The 14,092-nt window shown below is 35.3% G+C and overlaps 1 protein-coding gene across 11 annotated transcripts in view; it reads left to right on the top strand.

The window, feature by feature from the left end:
* The window catches only part of TBC1D32 (TBC1 domain family member 32), a 226,664-nt gene that overhangs the window by 15,991 nt on the left and 196,581 nt on the right, over positions 1–14,092 (top strand). For 6 of the 11 annotated variants that reach the window (XR_012433384.1, XM_005551691.4, XM_005551688.4 and 3 more), the window contains 7 exons: positions 680–857; positions 6,187–6,255; positions 8,822–8,947; positions 12,081–12,159; positions 12,291–12,394; positions 12,490–12,551; positions 13,280–13,424. Coding sequence is in view for 10 of the 11 variants with exons in the window: in XM_005551691.4 (XP_005551748.3) it covers positions 680–857; positions 6,187–6,255; positions 8,822–8,947; positions 12,081–12,159; positions 12,291–12,394; positions 12,490–12,551; positions 13,280–13,424 (763 nt within the window). In the remaining variant the exon portion in view is untranslated. The remainder of the gene's footprint in view (positions 1–679; positions 858–6,186; positions 6,256–8,821; positions 8,948–12,080; positions 12,160–12,290; positions 12,395–12,489; positions 12,552–13,279; positions 13,425–14,092) is intronic. The other 5 variants (XM_065543266.1, XM_074036958.1, XM_074036957.1 and 2 more) reach the window with 2 other exon arrangements.

Below are 14,092 nucleotides of genomic sequence, written 5' to 3'. Positions count from 1 at the left end.
TACAAAGTGGAGAAAATTTGATACCAGTTCTTTTTAAGCTTTTTAGACCAACCAGAAGAGATTTTAAATATTATCCAATTCACACTCTTAATAATTTCAGGAATCTTTTTCCTAACATCCTGAGAGTGGGTTTCCCACCTCTGTTTGAAAGGACACATTGATAGCTTAACTCTTACATAGGTCTTGGGAATATACAAGAGCTCTCAGTTGTGTCTATGGGTGTCTATAAAGTATGGACAAGGGAGAAGAGAAGGAAAGAAAATAGAGGATGGGAGGGGTGGAGAAAGAGATAGGTATAAGACAAGAGGATGAAGGTTATGTGTAAGTTAGCCTGGGTTTTGGTGGTATAATATTAATAGTTGACTTTTTTGCTAGCAATTGGAATCCATGCCATTGAAACCTCTTGCCTTAGGTTCTTTTAATTTTACTACCTTGGTCCACGTAACCGTGAAAAAACCCAGGAAATAACATACTTTTTGAATTCCCTATTAATTTTTATTGCTGTTTTGTGAATTCTGTTCTACCACCTCTTCTTTAGGAAAAATTGAGTTTGATTTTTCTGTTTAGCATTGTGTTCTTAAAGGGACTTCCCTTTTTATAGAAAAAAAGATAATTTAACTAGTTGACTGTTTTAATTTCTGATTGCATTTCTCTTATTAAGACTACCTTGAATTTAAAGGTACAAAGAAATGATGCATTACCTGAAGAACATCATGATAGCTGTGGTTGAGTCTATGATTAACAAGTTTGAAGAAGATGAGACACGAAATCAAGAGAGGCAGAAAAAAATCCAAAAGGAGAAAAGCCGTAGTTACTGCACAGACAATTGCTCTGATAGTGATTCGTCATTCAATCAGGTGTGTTGTTTTGTTTTGCATTTATGTCTTGAAATGGTGTTTAATAATAGCTTCAATAAATTATTTCTTAGCCATATTTTTCCTGCTTTCTTAAGATTCAGAAGAAAAATAAACAATAAAATTAAATAACCTAATATTAAATATTTAGTCCACGAAATAACATCTTATAGAATTATGTGCAGTGAGTAGCTACATTATATCTGAGACAATTCTTGGTGAGATGAGGAAATTAATGTATGTTGGAATTAAAAAAATAGCGTGTTGAACAAAATCTACTTAAGCTCTAGTTAAAACATCTTATTCCCAGTTAATCTGCATTAAAATTTAACTAAATTAGAGATTACGTGTCACAATAAAACATTTCCTTTATACATTCTCTGGAGGTGAAGGTTGTGAATTGTTAGTTTTAAAACATTAAGCTTTTCTTTAATGTCAAGAGGTTTGAGGTCTTACATTTTCTACTAGCAGGTTGTAGGAAGCCTTGTCATTTGGCTGCAGCAAAATTAAGAGAAAGATGGGGCCAGTGGCTGGATTGGCCATAATAGAAGACAAGGAAAACTAGCTGGACTAGAGCCTATGCATGTGCCATGCACTTGTACACAGAGACTACCAGGCCAAAAGAAGCCTGTCTGACCTTAGTGTCGATCTCACCTGGTATTTTTAGTCAAACATTTTTCACCTAATAAGCTATACCACAGGGACATAACTATAAAATAGATCCTAACCATATACCAAGAAGGGATTTGAGGAGTTTGGGTGAAAACATGAATAAATATGTATATTGGTCAAGTTGGGACTGCGTGATTGAAGGAAAAATGGTTTTGGAAATATTGGAAGCATAACTTAAAGGTTATGCTTTGTGCATTGCCACCTGTGCATTGCCACCTGTGCATTGCCACCATTGCATCCTTTAGCAGGAGAGATTATGCTGAGTAGTGAACTGTACAAGTCAAATTGATTTACCTGATGTGATGGAGGAGAAGACAAAGATTGTGAATTTTCTTCATGTTGTAACCCTTAATCATTTCTTGTTGAGGAACTGTGTGGAAAAAGGTGGGGTATAGAGATTTTAGTTTAATACGGTCAGATGACTTGTTTAGTAAGTTTATGGAGCTGCTTCTTCAAATCAAGGACTTTCTGGACTTAAAAGGCACAAAAAACACAATTTTATGACTCTGGGGGCTCACAAGATTATATGCTCTTTCTTACTTGCTGAACCACCTGAATACATTGAAATTGAAACATAAGAAAAAAAAATGGAGCATTTGTTCTAACAAGTACAGGTATTCAGATCTAAATAGGACCAATTTCGTAGCTGGCAGTTAAGACCTTGCCAAATCCCAATGCTGAATTATTTCCAGTCATTAAAATGGTAGATTTTTGAAACATGCAAAGCTTTGGTAGAAATGGGGTTATAATTTTTGAAGATGTTCTTTTTTTTTTTTTTTTTTTTTTTTAATCTTGTTTTGTTTCAGTTCTTGAGGAGGAATCATGCTTTAAGTTTCCCTGGATTTCTTTGGGATGTCCACAGGGTATATGTAAGTTTTCATGTGTCTACCCTATAAATACGACTTTGTGTTAGAAGGCACTAATTGGGTTGAAAGCGAACTCTGCCCATCAAGAAGGCATGGTATTCCTGGACTTTTGGGAAGAAGCCTAAGAGTGCCAGAACTGTCCTGAAAGCTCTTTCAGTATGTCCAGTTCTAGGAGATATTGGGTATAGTTTTGCTTATGGTGAAATGAGACTCTCTTTCATATAGCTGACCAAAGAGAGGCTGAATATATTCAGAATTGAAAATATCTCTAAAATTATATTAGTCATTCATTCCAATAAATATTGACAATCTTATTCATGCCTTCAAAATTGTTGTTTCTTGCTGTGGAGTGAAAAAAAAGATCTGAATTTTCCTATGAATAACATTGTAAACAATGCTGATGTTAACTGTTTTGATATTAGTGAAATACTTGTGTTTTGTGAATAGAATGGGCTTTAATTCATTGTTATTACTTAAAAAATTGCAGCCTGATTATATTTGGAGTTTTGACCCATTATTGAAAAACAGGAGACTGTTAGTGTAAGTGTGAGGATATTGAAGAACAAAGGGGAGACAGTAGTTGTTACCATAGTTGCAAGCATTACTATGAAAAGATTTGATATTGTGATTAAACCTGGAACAAGTCTCTGTAAGATAATGCCAGAAAGATAGAAATAATAATACCAGCTCTAATAATAATACCTGCTGTATACTGGTCCCTGTACTTAGCTTTATATTCACTATAGGTATTACTAGTCCATTCTACAGAAAAAAGCGAGGCTTATAATAATAGTTAAATAATTTACCCAAACTTAAATAGCTAGTGAAGGGGGACTTTGAGTTTAAAACTGGCCTCTCTCCCTGCAAAGTCGTTTCTCTTTATTCTTTTCCCAGCTACCTGGAGACTGCTTGGGTATAAGTTGTGGTTCCACCACTTACTAGCTGTGTGGCCTTGGACAAATTTCTTAACTTCTTTGTGCTGTAGTGTTTCCCATTTGTAAATGGGGATGAAAATACTACTTACCATATAGGGTTGTTGAGAAGATTAACTGAGTTAATGTATGTCTTGTGTTAGAGCAGTGCCTGGCACACAGACACTGCTTTATACAGGTTAGCTTTTATTGGTGACGTCTCTTAAAGGGAATGCTGAAATGGACACAATTCAGAGACACACTCAAATATAAAAATTTCTCAGCTGTGGTCCTATATGATTTCAAACTGATCATCTCTGTGCCATTTCTAACTGCTTGGGAAATTAGAGGATTACCTCTGATACACATTAAGCTTTCAGAATTCATATCCTTTCCTCTTGCAGTTTTTCTGTCTTTCTCTTCCTCCGTAGTAATTAGTATAGTATAGCACAGGCATTGTGCTGTTTTATAGCGTGCAGCTATTTTATAACCTTCCAAGGGAACTTCACCCCAGGGTGTGTACCTTTACGCAGAAGGTGAGTTTAGGATAATAGTCACCTATTACTCTTGCCTGACACAAACATGTTTAAAGTATTCACTCTTCCTTTGTTTTCCAAGCAACTTCTCTTTGAAACCCATCCTTTGGTACCTGTCGTACGTAGAATAATGGTCTTCTCAAAGATGTCCATGTCCTAATCCCTAGAACTTGTGAACATGTCACATGACATGACAAAAGGGACTTTGCTGATGTGATTAAGTTAAGGACCTTCAGATTGTAGGATGATCCTGAGTTATCCAGGTGGGATCCATCTCATCACAAGGGTCTGTGTAAGAGAAACCCAGGAGGATCAGAGTCAGAGTAGGCGCTGTTAAGACTGACAGAGGTTGTAGTGATGTGATTGCTGTTTTTGAAGATGGAAGTAGGCCATAAGCCAAGGAATGAGGGTGGCCTCTAGAAGCTGGAAAAGGCAAAGAAATAGATTCTGTCTTTCCTGGGAACAACTTGAGCTCTATGTTGCTAAGCTTTGGATTCTTCCAGTAAGAATTTTCTTGAGTAGGTTTTTTTCCTTATTGGGTACATGGCCTTTCTCCTGTCATTCAGAGTATGTCCTTTCAATTATCCTAATTTATTTTATGCTATTCAAATCTTAATCAGAATATCTTGAGTTCAGCAACTGTTTTCTGGCCTCTATTAAAATCTTCAAAGCTCTATAATGCTCTTTTTGGTGAAGAATTCTGCCTTTGAGGATTTTATACAACTACTGAGAAATGGCAAGACACCGATCTCTTTTTTGGCAACATCACTCAGAGCAATAGGATTAGCTACATCCCAACCTGTACTTCAGAAGTTCCTCAATGTCTGGCTACCCTCACCTGATAAGGTTTTAATTATTGCCAGGCGCGGTGGCTCACTCCTGTAATCCCAGCACTTTGGGAGGCCGAGGTGTGTAGATCACGAGGTCAACAGATCGAGACCATCCTGGCCAACATGGTGAAACCCCCGTCTCTACTAAAAATACAAAAATCAGCCGGGCGTGGTGGCACACGCACCTGTAGTTCCAGCTACTTGGGAGGCTGAGGCAGGAGAATTGCTTGAACCCGGGAGGCGGAGGTTGCAGTGAGCTGAGATTGCGCGACTGCACTCCAACCTGGGCGACAGAGTGAGACGCCATCTCAAGAAAAAAAAAAAATAATAAAGGCCAGGCAGGCATTGTGGTTCATCCCTGTAATCCCAGCACCTTTGGAGAACAAGGCAGGAGGATTGCTTGAGATCAGTCTGGGCAACATAGAGACAAGGTCTCTACACACACACACACACACACACACACACACACACACACCTTAGCTTGGCATGGCATTGTGTGCCTGTATTCCCAGTGACGGGGGACTGAGGCAGGAGAATTGCTTTGTTACGGGAAAAGTGGTCTTGACCCAGAACCCAAGAGAGTTCTCAGATTTTGTGCAGGAAGGAATTCAAGGCAAGTTGCAGAGTGCAGTGAGAAGAGATAGTTTATTGAAAGTTTATTGCCAGCATCTGTTGTTTCCTTACTTTTTTTTTTTTTTTGAGACAGAGTCTCATTCAGTTGCCAGGCTGGAGTGCAGTGGCACAATTTTGGCTCACTACAGACGTGTGCCACCATACCCAGGTAATTTTTGTATTTTTAGTAGAGACAGGGTTTTACCATGTTGGCCAGGATGGTCTCAATCTCTTGACTTCATGATTCTCCCACCTTGGCTTCCCAAAGTGCTGGGATTACGGGTGTGAGCCACCGTGCCTGGCCTACTATTATACTTTTTATTTTTAGATGATGTTTTAGATATTATGTATGTTTAAATTGCCTTTGGTGGAAAAAATACCTTTTGTTTCTCCAAAATATCCTATAATCTACTACAAACTTTTTTATAGATGGAAGTTTTTACTTCAGGATTTTTTTCACCAAAGAAGTAAGGAGAAAGGCTAGGGAAAAGTATAGGAAAGAAAGAGAACAAAACAGTCCAAACAGCACTGTAGCTGTGCCTATGGTACTATTGGTAGCTTTTTTTTACTTGTTTGTTTTGTTTATCTGTTTCATTCATCTCACATTTCTGAGTATGCAACATTTTGGCTTTGTGTCTTTTGAGTCTTATAATATTATATATGTTTTAATTGCTTGCAAATAATAGTTTTCATATACGTGAAGGTACACTATTCTACTGCGACATTCAGTTCCCATTTAAAAGTCTTGGGAAGAAAAATTCTAAGTTGCTGCCAAATCAAAATAGATCATCTCCTTCTCTTGTCTGAATTATGTTTTGTGCTTGGAATTATATTGAAAAAATAACTTATAGCAATATTTCTAAAAGCCTTTTAAATAAATGAATGTCCTGTCAATTGTGTTACAGAGTTACAAATTTTGTCAAGGAAAATTACAATTGATTTTAGACCAGTTGGATCCTGGGCAACCTAAAGAGGTAAGTTTCAAGGATAGCTGTTAAGTTTCATGCAGATAGCATATATTTACCATATATGAGATTACAATCAGTAGCAACCAGGTAGTTTCCCTTGAGGCTAAAGCCTTTATGATTATGGGCAATCCTAGACCAATATCCATGGTAAATTTTCAAGTCCAAATGAAAAGTCACAGAGTAAGGGAGGCTTTCCTTAGAGAATTGTCGTGGTTTGGAAGAGGAAATTTTTATCTTTAGCATCAATTTCAAAGGGATAAAGTTATAGGCAGTTGTCCCCCAAACTGTTCTTTCATTGTTGTTTTATATGTAACATTGTAGTTAGTCATTTCTTAAGAAAAAAGATTTTTAATTCTTTTTCTACTTTCAGAAAATGTGAACATCTTTTAAAAATAATTATTTTTAATGGTCAAATAAAAATTATGTATATTCGTCTTGTATAACATGTTTTGAAATATGTATACACTGAAGAATGGCTAAGTTGAGCTGCTCTAACATGCATTGCCTCACATACTTATCATTTTTTGTGGTGAGAACATTTAAAATCTACTCTCTTAGCAGTTTTCAAGAATAAAACATTGTTGTTAACATAGTCATCATGTCATCATGTTACACGGTAGATCTCTTGAATTTACTTCTCCTAACTGAAATTTTGTATCCTTTGACCAGCATGTACCCATGCCTCCCCTAACTATCTGAGCAATTTTGACCCATTTGTTTATTTTTTAGAAAATTATATATATATATATATATATTTAAGATAGGATCTTACTCTGTCACCCAGGCTGAAGCACAGTGGTGCAATCATGAATCACTGCAGCCTGTACCTCCCCAGGCTCAGGTGATTTTCCCACTTCAGCCTTCTAAGTAGCTGTGACTACAGATGCACGCCACTGCACCTGGAGAAATTTTGTATTTTTGGTACAGATGGGATTTTGCCACATTACTTAGGAAGATCTGGAAATACTGTGCTCAAGTGATCCACCTCTTGGCCTCCCAAAATGCTGGGATTATAAATGTGAGCCACTGTGCCTGGCCAGAAAAAGGATTTTTGAGAGAAGCAATTATATTGAATTGTGTCTGTTTATATTTTAAGAGAGTGTACAAATCATTGTTTATGAAGACTTATTTCATTTGAAAGTCAGCATGAAATAGAAAATACGATAGGAATTTTTTTTTTTTTTTTTTTAAATCTAAGCCTTTTATGTATTGGTATGCCTATCTTGCCATTTGGTCTCAATTTTAAAATTATTTTTCTCAACCTATTAAATATAAACTGAATGAATAGTTGAGATTTACTCCTACTGACATTTTCTGAAAAATCATAGAGAAGAATAATTTTTTTCTTCTCAGCATTTTGCATTATGATTTATTTTCTGGGTTCATACTAATAATAACATCTCAAAAAATATTGGAAATGAGTTTTGAATTTTTTATGATAAAAATCCTGTTGCCTTCAATTTAAATGGATGGTTTGGAAATCTACACTTGTTCAGAAACCTTCACTTTGCTTCTGCAAGTAGTAAATTCTAAATGGGATTTTTTCCTAAAAATTTCCTGAAATGGAAAAATGACTTAACATTGTAAATGAATTACTAATTTTAAAAACTCTCAATATTTTCCTTACTACCTATCACAAATAAAGTTATATTGAGGAGTTCTTTCGTATGAATATATAGACAGTTTCAAATATGTGTATACTCTTTGTCTTTTTTGTCTAAAAGTTGCGCCCTGCTTCAGAGTGTCTGATTTGCTGAGGTTTTGGCTCCTGTCTTTTAGGCCTCACCTTTTTAATGACTAGGCTTTAGTTGTTTCAGTTGGGAAATGACCAGATTTTGAGGATGAGGCTGGAATTAGTGTGTTATTATTCACTACTTGGATATTGAGTGGGAGAAAAGCTTTGTTCCATTCTTCATTGGAGTGGAACTATTCTCTCCTACTTTCCCTTGGGTCATACTGTTTTGAGTGAATTCTGATTGCATTTTGAGAAGACTGATTAAGAAGTAAGCTTTCTATGAAAATACATAAATTAGATTTTGCATCCCACTACTGAGTGACTTCCTTTTTTTTTCTACCTAAGTAGTCAGAAGGCCAGAAAATACGGTATAGCACAAGTTCAAACTGATTGTTTTGTGAGAATCGTGCATATATCCTAGAATGGAAATGCTTTGCCAGGGGCATACCTGGGCAGCATTTTGAAATTAAAGCCCTCAAACTGTAGGAACGACCTAGAACAGGGAAAGCCTGTAGGACAAGGTCACTGGAAAACGTTGGTGATTCTGATTCAACTACTATTCTTCCTCCCGTTCCACTTAGACATGATACTTAAAATCTCCTACTACATTTAGTATTTTAATTTTTGCTTTACACAAACAGCAACTGTTTTTTTCTTTGCTTAGCACTTAGTTTAAAAAACGATTTCTCAAGAGGTTTTTAATATAAAGGCATCTAATAAATCACTCTTTATAAATTATCTAGACTTTGCCTTTTAGTAGCTTGTTAAATATTGTTTTGGAAAAGTGGTGTTATTTTAGTGACTGAGTGTTAATAAAAGTCTTTTAAAAAATTGTAGGTGAGATACGAAGCCTTGCAAACATTATGTTCCGCTCCTCCATCTGATGTCCTGAACTGTGAAAATTGGACTACTCTCTGTGAAAAACTGACAGTGTCTCTTTCAGATCCTGATCCTGTGTTTAGTGTAAGAAAATGGTTATAGAAATATTAAAAATAATATGTTTTCCCACCATTCTAGAAATAAGTAGAATATGATAGTTTATGACAATTTTCTTTTCTTTTTTTTTTTTTTTTTGAGACCAAGTTTCATTCTTTTTGCCCAGGCTGGAGTGCAATGGCGCTGCCTCAGCTCACTTCAACCTCTGCCTCCCAGGTTCAAGTGATTCTCCTGCTTCAGCCTCCTGAGTAGCTGGGATTACAGGCATGCCACCACCACGCCCGGCTAATTTTTGTATTTTTAGCAAAGATGCTGTTTGACCATGTTGGCCAGGCTGTTCTCGAACTCCTGACCTCAGGTGATCCACCCACCTTGGCCTCCCAAAGTGCTGGGATTACAGGCATGAGCCACCATGCCTGGCCAATAGTTTTCTTTAATAGTAACTCACACGTTTATGGAACTTCAGTTTCAGCTTTCTAATTGTCAAAATTTTTCTTAAGAAAATTTTATGATTAGATTCAAAATATGGTCATACTTCATTGCCAAATAATACACTGCTACCTTGTGCATTTTGTCTCGTAAAGGAATATCCTAGTATTTTATTTCATTTTTGTTTTGCTTTTTGAGACAGGGTCTTGCTCTGTCACTCAGGCTAGAGTGCAGTGGCATGATCACAGCTCACTTCAGCCTCAACCTCCCAAACTCAAGTGACTTCCCACCTCAGTCTCCCAGGTAGCTGGGGATTATAGGCATGCACTACCATGCCTGGCAAATTTTTGTATTTTTTGTAGAGATGGGGCCTCGCCACATTGCCCAGGCTGGTCTTGAATTCCTGGGCTCAAGTGATCCTCCAGCCTCGGCCTCCCAAAGTGCTGGGATTACGGACTTGAGCCACCACGCCTGGCTGTGTCATTGCTTTTGAATAATGCTGTTTTATGATACTCTCAAATTAAGAAAAAAGAAAAAATATTTTAAAAGGATTCATGGTATATGAAAGTTTGAACTAAAAATGGTGAATTATGGTCAAAAGGACTTATAAACATTTTCCTCATGTATTTAAGTGTTTACTTAGAGATTGCTTAACTGCTTAAAGAGAGAAGCAAGAAAACTAATGCTGAGATTTTAGAAAATAATTTGAGGTGAATCATAACACAAATATAGAAAGTTTCTAAAATTGTAAAATTATGAAGTCAGATATGATTTTATTTAAAATTTGATTTGCATAAAGTTACTTTTTAGGAACAGTTATTGTATGATGAAAAGTAAGCTTTACATGAACAAGTGCAGTAATTCTGCAGATAGTGTCTATGATGAAAATGAAGGAAAAAAACCCCTGATTATCCAAGAATTACATTTTAAACACAAATTGGATTTCCTTTTAGAGGATCTTTTCTTCCTAATTGATTTATCAGTGAAGATAGTTTTGGCTTTAAAATCGATATGATGTGTGGCATAGAATATAAGGCATGAGAAGAAGGGTTACATTTTGCTCTTTGTTCAGCAAATATGTATTGAGTATCTACAGTGTGTATCATTCTCCTTTAGACACTGGGAACACACCAGGGACAGGACACAAAATCTTTGCCCTCAGAGAACTTAGATTTCAGTAGATAACGCAGACAATAAATAAATATTTGTAAAAAAATATAAGGTATCCCAATATATTTGTCTATTTAAAATCAGTCTACCGTTAATGAAGATATGGTTATACTGGTAAACAGAAGTGGTGTGGGAATCTCTGTTTGTAATTGTTGGAAGGGGAAGAAGGTGTTTACCTAATACTTGGATGCAGTTCAACCTTGTTAACACCAGAGGGTATTGTAGACTTCTGGAACCACTCAATGATCCAAGAACTTCAAGGTGAAAAAAATGTATCTCAGGGTTATCTTTAACATTTCAAGCTCTCTAATGACAGATGCAATTGTAAATTTCCCTTTATTTTTTCTTTTACTTAATAAATACAGAATAGTAGCCTAGTAGGTTTCCTTTATTTTACAAATTATGAAATAACTTTATAAAATAGCAAATTGTAGCCATTTAAAATTGTTATGCAGCAAGGTTCAGTTTTATTACTTATGCTAATAAAATTGGAAGCAATTATTATAGAGGAGAGATGCCAATAAAATTAGTCATTTTGAAGTAGAAAACAAGGCATGGAGTTTTTTTCATTTTAAATTTGTGCTTGATCCAAATTCTTTTTGAGTTCAATTCTATTTCTTCATCTCCTCCTCTAAAGGACTCTTACATGCAACTGAGTGAAGCCTATAGGGTTGAAAAGTGTGACAGATACCTATCAGTTGCTGCAACTATAAAAATAGACTTCCCAAAATGTTTAATATCCTTTGTTCAGTAGGAATTTCTTGGGGCTATAAGAAGATACCTTTAGTAACTTGGGGGAACGATTTCTTCTTGTAAGTGGATTATCTAAACTGATATCAACAGAGTTATTAATTTCTCCCCCCAGATTAGACTATTTAAGGCAATTTTATGTTTTTATTTAATTGAAAGTCAAATTTCACTATTAGGATTAATCTCATCATGATATTAAAGTAGGTATAATTAAAAGGATAATAATAGCTATCATTTTAAAGTAAGTCTTAGTGCCAGGCATTGTGCTAACTACATCTGTTGCCACTTTTAACTTATTTACCTTCTACTGGTTTCTATTTTGAGTTTTAATAATGTAAAAATTTAAACGTAGAGTAATTTTCTTGGGAATAGGCAAAATTATTAGGAATAATTCTAAATCTTTAACTACTGAAGCTACCCATGTAAGCAATTAAAAATGATGAATGTTGGATTTGGAAATACAGGGTGTTAAAAAAAATTTGGTACTGCCTACTCTGTTCCTTTGTTTGACACCTTTATATAGTTCCTCTGTGAAACCTCACCTTACCCTCCTCACCATGTCAATATCTACTATGACCAGATTGTGCAGTAATAGCTTTCTGTTATTAGATTCACATATCAGTTTTGGTCAGTTTTAATTTTTGCTGACACAAGAGTGTGCCCTTTTTAAATAAGTACATTCTGACTCTGGTTTCTGAATGGCTTGTTTGTATTTATTTTATTTTCTGGGTTTTTACTGTGTGAAAAATGTTTCATTTCTATTCTATTCTTTTAAGATCTTAGATGCAAATTTTCTGTCTCATTTCTGTAGGACCGGATTTTAAAATTCTGTGCACAGACATTTTCGCTTTCTCCATTACATATGACCAAGGAAGTTTATACAAGCTTAGGTATGTTTATGAAAACACTTAAAAATGTTTTTGTCATTTGCATGTACTTAAGAATGGATAGGAAATAACTTTTTTCAGAAAGCACTGGAAATGAATGATGTAATTTTTGTATGTTTTCCCTTTTTTTTCAGCTAAGTATTTGGAGTCATACTTTCTTTCTAGGGAAAATCATATTCCTACTCTTTCAGCTGGTGTAGATATAACTAATCCTAATATGACTCATTTACTTAAAAAGGTATCCATTTACTAGAATAAGCTTTCATTTTTATTTATTTAGTTTTATATTTGAGGGTGCTAATTTTTTGAGAACTATTGTGCACTGCTTTGTAGGTTCGTCTTCTAAATGAATATCAGAAAGAAGCTCCATCTTTCTGGATTCGTCATCCAGAGAAGTAAGTCCCCTCCCAATGTATTCCAGCAGAGAACTTAGCAGTGTTACCGCCCCGTATACCTTTCAGACAGAAAGAGTAAAGACAGTCTTAATGGACTGACACGATTGGGAAGGGATTAATAACATTTTTATTTTTATTTTTCTTAAGCTTGTCGTGTTTTATACTTAGCTATGTGAATCACAAGTACCACTTTACATCATTTATCACAAGGCAAAAAGAAAATGTAGCATTAGTTTTTTTTTTTAACGTATCAGTGATCTGAAGATCTGCGTTAGGTTCTTATTGGTCTTTACTATTACATTTTGGACAAGTTCCTTAAATATTCTTTAAACTTTTTCCTTTCAGCTCCAAAATTTATTCTAAGTTGTAAGAGAATCTGTGAGTCTAAAAAGGAAAGTTAAATTTGCAGATCCAGTGTTGAAGTAAAAAGAACCCGTTGTTAAAGCAGAAACATTGAGTATGAATCCTACCTATGTCATTTACTGAAATAGAGAAAATGTTTCTGAAGATTATATGCTACTTTATACAGTTTGGATGTTATCTAGCGATGGTGCTTCGTGCCTTTTACTAAGTTGCATGATAAATGCCCAATTAACCAGAACACAATTCTGTCACCGGTGGTGAGCCCACTATCTAGTATGTGATTAATATTTACTCAATTCCATAAATATAAAGTCTACCACCAGTACTATATAAGTAATTGCATTTCTTTTTTCCCAAACCGTAAGGTATATGGAAGAAATTGTGGAGAGTACTTTGTCCTTGTTAACAGTTAAACATGATCAAAGCCATGTTGTCTCACAAAAGATTTTGGATCCGATCTACTTTTTTGCATTAGTTGATACCAAGGCTGTGTGGTTCAAAAAGTGGATGGTAAGGAAAAATAGAATAGTTTTATACCTTTTAGTGCATTGCTATATCGTTTTAATAAATAGCTAATGTTTGAATAGTTACTGTGTACTAAGAGTTCTAATCAGTTTTACATGTGTTAACTCATTTATTATAAAAATTTATGAGGTTGGTGGTATTAATACCCCCCATTTTTTCAGATGCAGTAACTGAGATATGGAGAAGTTAACTTGCCCAAGATTTTTTACCTGTTAAGTGGCAGAGCCAGAATAGGATTTTAAGTGGTATTTCATTTGAATCTATTTAAGCTGAATGACTTATTCAAAATCTATTTTTTCTTTAGTGTAAAAGCTTCAAAAATTTTAAGCAGATGTGGTATAACATAAGGATTCAGTACGTATTTTTTTCGGGCTTAGGAGATATTTCTGAAAGTATTTTTTCATTTGCCTCCCTCCTGAATCTGAAGTTTGGGGAATGTGTTTAGTGTCTGAACCTGGCAATTTCTTACGAAGCTGGCACTGACACTAATATTAAGAGTAGAGAGATCTTTATACTGTTACCTCCCTCAACCTCTGTCGAATAAGAGACGTCTGTGTTTGTCAGTAGTAGCAACAGGACTGACTTTTGTGCTCACATCGTTTTCTCTCATTCTGTACTGGGCACCTAGGTACTGTATTTCTTGCACTTGAGAA

This window comes from Macaca fascicularis, chromosome 4 (assembly GCF_037993035.2).
Source record: "Macaca fascicularis isolate 582-1 chromosome 4, T2T-MFA8v1.1".
Lineage (NCBI taxonomy): Eukaryota > Metazoa > Chordata > Mammalia > Primates > Cercopithecidae > Macaca > Macaca fascicularis.
The sequence above is the reverse complement of the archived record's forward strand: the minus strand, read 5'-3'. Positions and strand labels throughout refer to the sequence as shown.